At 36.8% G+C, this 12307-nt stretch overlaps 1 protein-coding gene across 6 annotated transcripts in view; it reads right to left on the bottom strand.

Moving 5' to 3' along the window:
* Positions 1 to 12307, bottom strand: part of NALCN (sodium leak channel, non-selective) — a 250991-nt gene that overhangs the window by 110785 nt on the left and 127899 nt on the right. For all 6 annotated transcript variants that reach the window (XM_030476678.1, XM_030476677.1, XM_030476679.1 and 3 more), the window contains 2 exons: positions 8141 to 8278; positions 4271 to 4345 (listed from right to left, as the gene is read on the bottom strand). In XM_030476678.1, coding sequence (XP_030332538.1) covers positions 4271 to 4345; positions 8141 to 8278 — 213 coding nt within the window. The remainder of the gene's footprint in view (positions 1 to 4270; positions 4346 to 8140; positions 8279 to 12307) is intronic.

Raw genomic sequence — 12307 nt, 5'->3', positions numbered from 1 at the left:
ACCTGATAACACTCACTCAGGACTTCTAAAGGATCTCAGAGATAACAATGTGGACATACTAGTGGTGTTGAATAACTTGTCACCTAAATAAACTTGGTAGCTAGAGGAAGGAAAGTGGTAAATGTGACTAACTTCAAAAAAGGTCTTCAGGATACAGAGTGGGAAATGAGAAACTAATCAGTCTGACTTCCTATCTAGGCAAATTGATAGAAATGTAGTAAAAATAGAATAAGTAAGTATGTGGAAAATATAACGGGAAAAGTTAACACAGCTGCTGTAAAGGAAAGTCATGCTTTACAATCTGTTAAGAGTGCTGAATATCTACAACTCAAAGAAATCAAAGTAATGTTTTCAGTTTCTTTTTAACTTTGGGGAAACAGTTTATGGGGAGGGTGGAGAAGAGAGGAATAAAAGAGAAGGAACTTAAGACTATAGCTGGTATATTTCTTGTGCCTCAGATCCATATCATCTGCATAGCTGATGCACCAAACACCACAGAAAGGGGCCTCATGGGAATATGGGCAGGATCAACCTCATACCTGGAAGTTAGGGAGCCTGGTAGGGTCAGCTTGGATTGCTGCAGAGAAGCAAGTTTACTGCACAGACAGATGGTGACTATGAGCTACAACCCTTTTTCACTTGACGTCAGCTATCATGACAGACACAGATGAGAGGATGAGCTGTGGCAGAGGATGGGAGATACACTGCAAAAGAACGTAACTCTAGGAATACAAAGAATAATTCTATTCTTAAAACAGCTGAATGGTGTCTTGGGAAAACAGATTCTATTCCTATGTGTGCCTGTGGTGCTAAGTAAATCACTTAAATTAATCTTTTAGAAGTTTTATGTTTGTTCTAGACACTTATGAGGGGTACCATAAAAAAGTCAGGATGGAGAGTAATAGTTTCGTCTTCATAGCAAAGCTTGAATACTGTGCAATAAATCATGCACAGGGATCGCACACTGTACAATAAAGAGAAAAAATATTGACTAGTGGGTTATTAAAGTGAGTTCTGTCTACTCTTTGCACTAAATGAGGCCAGACTTTTGGAAAGAATAATGATGTAATTAAAAACTGAATCATGATGTATATCCTTAACTAAATTTGCACTGGCAAATTTAATTCTAGAAGTTTACTAGCTTTTAAATACATTATATTACAGTATTAAATATAATCTCCTAGCCATTTAATGTATTTTTGCTTTGATTTATTCATATTTAAACACATTTACTGAACCAACATTAATCAAGTGCTTACATATCATTTTACATTTTAGAGTCCATTGCAAGTATTAACTAATTAGACCTTTCCCAATAGTCTGAAAGATAAGTAATAATATATTTCTTACCAAGTTCAAAAAAAGAAATTAAGTCATAATTAAGAAGGACACATCCTAAAAGGGATTATTAGCTAGATGTGATTTCTGGCCTAAATGTATTCTTCTCCCTTCCTTGAAAATTATTCAATATTTCATCATCTGAAAATGCCCTGGGCCTCAAGCTGTACAGCCATTGAAGGCAGGGAAAAAAATGCAAACATAAACATAGAAATACTTTTGAGAGCATTACAGTTTCACCATTTTCAACCAATCAATGTCTCTAATACTAACAATCTGAATTATTTGATTCATCTCTTAGAACATTATTCAGCTTTAATTATAGATGTCAAAAATTTTCCTGTGCAGCAATACAGATCTCCTTATAGAAATGATCTTGATTAAAACATAAAGATTAACTCAGAATCTTTCCTCTTCTTATAGTCCATTTTTTTTGTTTTTAGTGGAGAATTCAAAATATCATTGAATTAAAACCTCCTTCTGTTATATCTTCTGAGATAAGACAACCAATATTTCAATATAATAGTGCACAGTCACTATCAGCACTGAGCCAGCGATACCATCGCATTTACCCCACAGAAAACCTTTTTTGTTCTAGACACTTCATCAGTTGTACAATCATTCTAGTAATTCCATATGATTTAGCTCCAAGAATGAACCTCTTTCTTACCTCCTTTTACCTTAGGCATTTTAAAAATATGCAACACTTCCTATAACATTAATTTTTTTGGATAAAATACCAGAAGGGAATACATTCAATAGTACTGAGTAATAGTCTTTGCAAAGAGGCTACTGTTTAAAGCAACATTTGAAAAGCATAAGTACAAGTGAACCAGTGTCAGCCACCTTGGACATCTTTATAGATCATAATGGTATATAATGCATATACCACTATGCTGATCAACCAAAATGGTACGTCCAATGGCAGTGCTGTGCTCTGGTTAAAAACCCACATGGGTCATGGAAACAGACTGTCAGTGTCATCATGGTGCCACACACACTGCATGGTAATTAGAAGGTCTGGTAATTAAACAGAGGTTTTACTCTGGCCCAGCACCACACTGATGGAGTTAGTTACACTGCTGCCAGTCTCAAAGCTACAAAGTTGAGGGACTCTATTAAAATTCTGTTTATGTCTTTTACTTGAGTGTGCTCTACTGCTGTTATGGAGACAGGATTCCTACCAGGCTAACCAGGTGTCAAGCTGACACAGTGGCAAGCATTGCAAGTGGTGTCCTCTCGTCATTGCACTTTGCTTACCATTTCAGGGTGGACTGCTAAAACACAAAGCCATGCTCTGGCCATTTTGTAAGCAAAGCTGTAGACTACTAAAGTGGTTTATGAATTGAAGATGGTAAGTTTCACAGAAAAGCCACAGGATTTCATATCTTAAGCTCTTCACTTCAGAAAGTTGATTTGTGCTCCTAACTCACGCAGACATCATGAAAATTTACTGTAAGATTATCAGTATGGTATAACATTGCTTACCATACATCTGAGCAATTTTCATTTCAGATAATTTTACCTCTTGAGACTGGTAAGGAGAAAAATGAATAAACTTGATTGGTCTATTCAGTTTGCATACTCAAGACTGTCTGGCCATCCCAAAATCATCTATAAGAGCTCTCATTTCACTTATGTGAGCTGATTAATTGAAATACAGTATTTATATGTCTTTATGGCAGAAAATACCTGCCCTTTTAACTTATTTAAAGTTTGCGATACATACTGATATTTAATACTGCAACAGCAAAAGCAACATTGATTTCTGTATTGACTTCTCTAATGATGAATTCAAAGTAACAATATAATATTCTCATTTGTCAGTGCCTTGAAGTAACAGAAGATTTGGAAACATTATTAGCTTGACACATTCTATATATTCAGTGAGCATACATGAAACAGTCTTTAAATCCACAAATGAGAAGCATGTAGAAAATGAAAACAACAAATACAAACAAAACAAATGAATAAACACATCACTTCAGTTTTAAAACTTGAAGAAAAATAATTACAAGGAAAAATAAGAAAGAGGTTACTTGGCACATTAGTTTCAACGTAACAGTTCAATGTAAAATAACTAAATTGTCTGTGTTAATCAAGAATTGAAAGAACATAATTCTACAACAATTGCTGAGGCACCTGAAAGAAGATCAAACCCAGCAAATCATAGGTGAAAGAAGGCTATAACCCAAATATACAGAAGAAGTTCCCACATATTATGCTCTCAATTTGCTATTTCATGCATGAACTAGGCAAATGTTGATGATTTTGCTCCCCTTTGCACAGATTAAAGCACAGCTATGTGTTTTGTGGTTTGTGCACAAGGCCAGAATGGCCAACATGAACTCTCTAGTTACATTTGGTTTATGTGATTGTCATTTAGGGTTTCAAATTCTTGGTAATCTTGGTCCCCAAATCTGAAGAATCAAGCAAGTTAACTTTGCCAAGTGTCTTTAGCACTCACCTGACACATTCAACCTAGTACCCTCTATTGCTTCCTGTGTGTGGACCCTTGCCAGTACTCTCCCCTGCAATGGTTCCATGGTGTGCTCATGAAGTTATAGAATCACAAAATAGTTTGCGTAGGAAGGGACCTTTAAAGATCATCTGGTCCAACCCCTCGCCCCGCCACCTATTTCACTAGATTATAAACAAAAAGATGACCTAGTTATGATTTGAAAATTATTTTAATTACACGAGTATCTAAACTGACTTTAATATTTAAACTAATTTCTAAATCTCGTTTACATCTCAATTTCTCTCTCACACAGTGTGGTGGTCAGCTAGCTAACAAAATTCTGCTATTCTCTGCAACATCTACTCTTTTGTTCATTTTCATTAAGAATTTTCCCATCTTTAACCCTAAAACCGCCAGTAAAGTAATGCTTGACTGAAACGACTTCCAAGCACAATAAAAACATGTTCTTACTTGTTTAAGTTTCTTCAGATCTTCATCAAGTTCCAAGTTGTCCAAAATAACAGCAACAAACAAGCTCAGTAGAATCTACAAAACAATTGCAAATTATTTGTTAAAGCTTCTCTTATTTTTCTTAAGAAGTATTATGAAATGACATGGAAAAATGCGGGCTCTAGTGATGTAAATGGGAGTCTTCCCTTTGACATCTGTTTAACCAATACCAGCTGCTACTATATGTCTGCTAGCCATTTTGCAAGTAGTAAATGGTTTTTTCCTTATCACACAATTATTATATGAATTTAAAAATTTTCAATTCTAGGTTTTATGACCAATGCATTATGTATGTTTAACGATATACCCATTAGAATATATTTCACATGAAAGAAAACTAAATTAATCAGAAATAATAAAAAAACCTCACCACAAAGCAGAATCCTGAAACAGCTCATAAAGCTAAGGTGGTTTTCAATTAAGGTGTGAATTTGTAGCACAGAGGCCACCTAACACTGATTTATTTTACTACTAGTAACTTGCTTAATGCTTAGTGCGCCTTTGTGCAAAGTAGCTAACTGCACTTCGAAGGAAAAGTAAGCTGCCTCATTATTTGCATGCATCAAGAGCCACGGTCTAGGAAACTCATACACTTTCATGAAGAATCCCAGGGGAAAGAAAGTGTCTATCGGATTATTATATTTTCCTTGTGTAGAGATACTGATCAGAGGCCCAAGAAGCTGAAAATGTAAGTGATGTAGCTGAGAAGGAGACAGAACTAGGAGAGCAAAGACTAGGTGAGGGAGGACAGCACCGTTCAGCATATATCCTCAGACAACTTACATCCTAAGGCAGTAAATGTGTTTATACATGACTTTACAGCTGTCAGCAACTACCAAGGTTTTAGTCTCTGAGGTTCAAGGCAAATATCCTCAAACATACTGAGCTCCTACAGGCAAGCACCAGTTTCCTAGAGATATCAGAAGGAATCTAAGCTTTTTTTTTTTTTTTTAAGAAGAGTTACAGGCCTAAAATATTTTTGTCGTCTTGGAACACTGAGTGACAAGCAGAGCAGACATTTTCATCTACCACTGTTGTAAATAAAGTCTAAGTTTACCTGTTATTCAATGACACTGGAAAATTATTCCCTACCTATATAGAAGATGAAATTTAAGTAGCTGAGTACACCAGACAAGGCATCTGGTCCTCAAACTGCATCTGAGCTGGGTGTCTGGAACTCAGAACAACATTCTCTTTCCCTCCATGAACTATAAAGGTACAGAAGACACAGGAAGGACTCACCCATAAATTTATAAAATGTCAGTGTTTAGAAAAAGAAATGTTCTTTTAGTAGGAAACTGGCTTTAGTAATATGTAGAATTTCCTGCAGCTGTTTGAAAAATTCTATGTGCCACATATTAAAGAGTACCTCATGCAGTTTTCTATGATCTGACTACTATAAACAGTAGATGGCCTGGAAGAATGGCAAAGCAAGACAGAATTCTGATAAAACAGGTAATCCCCAGCATAAACTATTTCGATCCCTAATTGCTGATGAACATTTTTGCTATCATTCTGTCAGGGTTTCACAGTAAGGTGTTTTTCTTCTGCAGATACTTTATACAGTCTGTGATACTGCAGTACCTGCAGCTCAGAGCATACTAGTTAAGGAAGTACAGTTCCACACTAAAAACAAGTATAGCACTCATTAAATAGGTCACCCCTTACAGTCTTGCTGCTTCATGCACAGATATGTATCAAGGCATCAAGACAGTCACTAGCTCCCTTTTTAATTCAACAAGTACCAAAGATGATGTACCACAACAGAAAAGTTAAATGCAAACTTGTTATTTGTTTAACTTCCTCCATCCCAATTAATAACAGTCCTCGTCTCCAGCAGAGGTTTTGGTTTTCGAGTTTCAGCTTTTCTTTGCCTTCTAATGTGAAACTATTAATGTCTTTCCAAGGCTCTACAGTCTTCTTTGCCAAATGCCTGCAATTATTACTTCTCAATTCTAATCCTCCCCCTCTTCTGGCTGGTGAAAGCTATTTCTTCATTTGACTTCACTCTTGTTACTCACTGACAGCTGTTTATTCTTAGAACTCTTCTTTTTTTGTTTTAGTAGCAGGTCATGCTCCTTTACTGATTCCACATTATTTTCTTTCTTTAAGCTTCTTTTGCCTCCAGACAACTCTGTCCTACATAGCTTTTCTCATTCAGGGTCTGAGGAAGCTCTCAGAACTGAAACTAACAACTTTGTAAGGCCAGGTAATTCTGCAAAGCTGTCTTAGCAGAGTTTCTTCACCCATGTAACATTTGCATAGGTGAATAAGAAGAAATGTGTACGCAAAAGCAAAGCAAGGACTATGTACTTAAATGCAAATTCCCTGTAAAAGGGCTGAAGACAGTGTACTGAAAAGTGCACAGCAAAATAAGTGTTTTGAGTAAACAAACAGAGAAGTCCCAGTGATGCTTTCAAAACATGAAACATAAAGCAGAATACTAAACTTGCTCTTACAGCTAAGTCACTTCTCAATCAAGGTGTGAATTTTTAGCACAGAAGCTGCCTGACACTAATTTACTTTATGGACTTGCTTAATGCTCATCTAAGAGAAAAATGGATTCTAGTTCAATGTTTTGGTGAAGAATCAGACAAACAGCAATTAAGATTCTCTAACCAGAAACTGCTTTCAAATCCATTACCAAAGCTCGCTTCCCCTTTTACTTTCTATGCCCACTTCCCCAGGAGTTTTAAAACATCAGTTCAGAATGAGAAGTTGCTTTTCCAGACTCCAAGGAATCTGACCCTTGTAAGCCAATTACATGTCCTATATATCTGCTAATACACACATTTATTTGGCTTATACTTTAATTTGGTTAAGCAGCTCTAAGAGCATCAAATGCACTTTACTGGCATTTATAAAGTGGTCAAGATTTCAATCCATATGAATGAACCCACTACACCCACAATTACAATTAGTCGGATTATTCAGTCTTTAGAAGTGAAACAGGACATAATGTAAAGTAAAAGAAGTAGATGGGAGCTGATGGAGATTGTATAAATACAGTTGGTACCTTATATAAGTAGACAACTGAGCAAAGAATGAAAATGGAATGATGAAAATGAAAATAAGAAGGGCATCGAAAACTGCAGTGAATGCCAATATGAAATGAACAAAAGTAGGCATGAATTAAAGGTGCATAAAATGGTTATTCCCCTTAACGTAGCAGTTTCTCTGTGCTGGTATTCAAGGTACAGTACCAAGCTCTTATTGATATAGGATATCAAAAAAGCTGTTGTCCTTACCATTTTCTCTGTAAAAAACCATAATCATCCTATTTGAAATGCATACAGAAAAGAATTTTTGAGATGTAATTCCTATTTCGACACACATTCAGGAACTGCTGTATTAGTTCTTATCCTTTAATTGCTTGATATACTGTATCATATATTTTCTATGCATTGATTTTGCATCAGGCAACAGGAAAGTAGTGATTTCTAGTTAAGAGTTTATATTCTGAGGCTTTACATTTCTCATTTTAATTACTGATGCAAAGAGAATGCAATGGAAGCTGAGGAAACCATTGCTACATGATAAATAAAAGCACTCACTTAACTCTGCAATCATTAGAACTGTGAAGGTGCAAGACAATTAACAATTACATTGTTAGTCTAGCAGTGCGACTTGGATCTTATGAAGAACACTATCTCACAACAGAACAAAGGCCACCACTTTCTACCACATGAAAGTACTAGTTCTAAAGCCCTCTACACTGTAAATGAGCATCACGTTTAGTTTTAGGCAGCTGAGAAAAATAAGTAATACCAGAGCTGTGAGAATAATTCAAAACAAAGAAAAGCACAGCATTATTTGCAAGTGAAGACTTACCAGAGTAGCAAAAAGATGATATAGTATAAAATAAATAGCAACTACAGGTGCCCACATATGTCCTACAGCATTCAGTGTCTGGTCCATGACATCCACCCATCCTTCCTGTGTGAGAATCTGAAACATTGACATGAACGCCTGCAAAGACAAGTATTATAAACATATTAACAATTCACAAATTATATTAATAAGGTTTTATTGACACATTCCTCAAGTTAACAGAGCAGAACACCTGTCTTCATAAACAAATATCTTTCAATTTTTGAAGTCAGGTGAAACGCTATTCCAGAGTAAAAGGAGAAATAAATAGCTTGATCTTTGACTGAACTGTAATATGCAACTTGTAAACGTAGTCCTAGCTCCATTAGCCCATATGAAGAGCTTTTTGGTTTCCTCCTGGGCTGACAAAATAGAAATATCCTGAGCATCAGCGATCACTGTTTGAATGTTATACCATATTGTGGGGTTTTTTTTTATTACGCTTATTCTTCTCTGTTACCTCTCCATAAATGGCTCTGTATACCTGCAATAAAGTGTTATAATTAAATGTGACCATATATTTATGTTATCTTAATAACAGAAGCATTCTAGGCACCAAACAGACGAGACTAACCAATACAAGGCAAGGTCCCAGTACTTCCACTTACTTCAGTCAGTCAGATTCTTCCCCTATTATGTTTCGTAAACAGCATTATTTATGGAACTGTTCCTGTAACATTTTCAAATCCCTTCAAACCAGGGGTACATATCGAAAATAGAGAGAGTAATAGAAATATTGCAACTAACTGCCTTTGGTGATCGAAGTGTATGAATCCAGATAAGCCTACAACCCAGGCGCCTTAGGACCTTTGAAACCCCAGCTCGACCCTACAGCACAGATCAGAATCTTACTCAATATGAACAACACGTGAGCATGACATTGTATATTTTACATTGTACACAGACACTGAGGACTGTGCTTTCCCTCAGCCATACAAAAGTTTGACTGTGGTATCACAGTGTGGATCTTGAGTCTTAAATCTTTCAATGAGGCCAAACTATCAAACATTTTTCTTTTGCTTTTGCCTGACACCCAAAGTACTTTCTTTCCAGACAGAGAGGATTAAGCTGATATCTTTCTGAAGGTTAATACACAACAAAAAAGTGTTAGAAACTGAAGATATTAACAATTCAGCTTCCAGATAATGGGAACCTTCAAATTCAGAATGTTCACAAAGTGATAAAGACATATTAGGTCTATGCTTAGTGTGCCTGACACCCCCAGGAACAGCACATTAACACAATAATGTACTTGGCACAAAGAGAACAAGACTTTTCTTGTCACACCCATGAGAAAACAGTACTTCATATCAACTTACCCTAAGCCCAAAAGCATGCTGGAAAAGCTGAAAACATGTATACATATAAACTTACATTCTTGAAAAACAATAAAGTGGGTTCTAACTCAGTTTTAAAGGTGCTGGGAGAGGAGACTTCAAGTTTATATTACTAATATTAACTTCAGACAAGTACTTTGCTTGGCCTCCTTATCAAGTTCTCAGAGTTTATCACAGAAAACAGTGTCTGCAATTTCTCCCAATGCAAACAGGACCCTTAAGGTTACACCAATACCCTTAAGGGACTCCACTCCAGGCTGTGATTGCTGCCCTGCAGTGTAGGCCAATCTACTCCAGAGAAGACTGTCCACTTGCACACATACAACACTTGGTCCTGCATTTCCTCCTGGCCCTATGTGATGTCCCTGTAGCTATAACACATCATTAATACTTGGCGTCAAGGAACTGGTTCCAACACTCTGAAATAATAAGGATGTGGCATAGAGATCAAGGGTGTTATCTAGCTCTGCAAAATACCTCCCCATGCACAACATGCAGAGAAGGAAACATTTGAGATCTTTAGCTAGGAGAGGCCTGCTGTAGTCACAGAAGCATGTGTAAAGAAAGCAGAAAATTCAGCCTCCTCTATAGCTGCCAGTGGTGCTTGAGGATGAAGAAGACAACTACCCCATCAGTGCTCAGAACTGATTCTCAGCTTTCCTTCATGGTGGGGAGGTGAAGCTCAACCAGGGACTCGCTGTTTCCCTCCATTCCGAGCATCTCTGAAGCCACTGACTGGTATAACACTCCTTGCTGACATATAAGGTGGGCACTACATTAAGTAAACCACCACACTTCTGGCTTTAAAAATACCTTAGGGACTGGATAATTGAACCAGTGTCCTTTCTTCTGAATTATACTGAAGTACCATAGTTTATTGCTTTTTTAAAAAAAAAGTATTTTAATTAATTCTTGAAGGTGTAAAGATACCTCCAACACTATGTTGTGGACCTCTCATTAATAAAAGCAACAGATTAATTTCAAAAAGACATCCTTTTAACATCATAAAAATTTAATCATCCATGTAAAACAGTTGTCCATAAAGCATATAATTACATAAAATGGTCTTTCAATATAATTTAAACATTTTTTTATAACATGAAAGTCCAGTATATGACAAAACATTAGTTTTAAGAAAATAAGGCAGTACACAATAAGTATATGCTTCACATCTAGCAGTCTCCTTTGGAGCAAGTTATTTTTAGCTGAAAGGTATACTTCCCACTGTGTATTTTAAAATTAATTTGAAATGCAACTAGCTGACAGAATCAACATCTGTGAAGACGAGACTTAAAAGATTTATGCAAATGGTGATTTTCTGAATTAATTCATGTTATAGAAAAGACTGTCAATTTCTTTGAGTATTTATGCCCTATTACTTAATTAGCTGTTTTGATGATGGAAGTCAAACTACCTTTTTATTTATAGCGGAAGATTGGCAAAGGTTTCGTGGAATATATGAGCTGAAGTGCCACTTCTGATATCTTGTCCAACTATTACACGGGTGGTGCCACACAATTACTACTTACAGTTATAATGTATTTGACTTGTAACTGCTGCTTGTCCACAAAATATTATGGGCCCAATCCCAATGGCTTTATTCATGGCAGCAGCCCTACAATCAGTGGGATTACTTCTGAAAACTAAGCTAACAGGATTTAGGCCAGTGGTGTGAACTGCTTGCAACCCGTTCTACCTGTGTAAAGTTACCTTCTTCTCCTAAAACAGTCATGAGTGTTCAGTCACACCCTAAGAGTAGCCATCCTGTGGCAGCGGCACTGAGATTGTAACTGGATCAGAGAATTAAGACCACATTGTTGAATTTTTTAAATGGATGATGCTGAAGTTGAACTAACATTTCACAGCTTGAGCTTCCTCCAAGCTCAAGGCTAGGAGCGAAGCCCTGGTTTTGCTGAAGACTGGGGGATTTTTGCTGCTGAGATCAGCTGGGCCTGGCTTTCATCTTGTGTTGACCCATTTAAAAGAACAGCATTCCCAGCTTTGTAACTTGAGATACCAAGCAGCTAGCATATGGCCCCAAACCCCAAGAGTATGGCATGGAAGTCAGAGACACTAGCAACATGTTTTGTTCTCTATACAGTGAATTTTAAAATTTCTTAGTGGCCATCTTACATTGATGCCTTTGAACAGAGCCTCGCCCCTCCCATTCCTCCTTCAGGGGTGCCAGCCACTGCCTGCCCTTCTTATGGCTCAATATGCTCAGCACAAGAAGATGTGTGAGAACAGAGATGGTGGATCGCTTAAAAACATTATAGAAAACATCTATATTTTTATACTTGTATTAGAGAGAAAGCCAGTCCATTTGGAAAGCTGCAGTGGCCAAAAGAAGGGTGAAATTTGTAGCCATAGCAACACTGAGCTTGTGCCTATTGACTGTTGTCAGGAAACCATGTGAAAACATGCAATTTAGAGGCATTAGCGAAAGGAGGAGGTCTACTTGTTCCAAAACCCATACTGTGCCTTCTCATAAAGCACTTACAGTTTCAAAATGATTTTAGGTTTTGTCTGTTTCAGTGTGAAAAGCACTTTAATGTAAACCCTCAAAATTTAGCCTCTAGTGTCTCCATTTTTGTTAGTGTACTTGTTCTCTCTGTAACTTAAGAAGTCCACGGCAACGATCCTGGCCATTTTAGGTTTGCTCTTCTTTGGGGATGAGGTCCTAAAAATTAATCTTAGTAAATTCTGCTATTGCAGACTTCAGATCATCTCCTGCATCACATAGTAATGCAAGTATGTCTTCAGTCACATTTTAAAAATAATGCATTCCAGG

This window comes from Strigops habroptila, chromosome 2 (assembly GCF_004027225.2).
Source record: "Strigops habroptila isolate Jane chromosome 2, bStrHab1.2.pri, whole genome shotgun sequence".
NCBI lineage: Eukaryota > Metazoa > Chordata > Aves > Psittaciformes > Psittacidae > Strigops > Strigops habroptila.
This window is presented reverse-complemented; position numbering and strand designations above follow the sequence as displayed.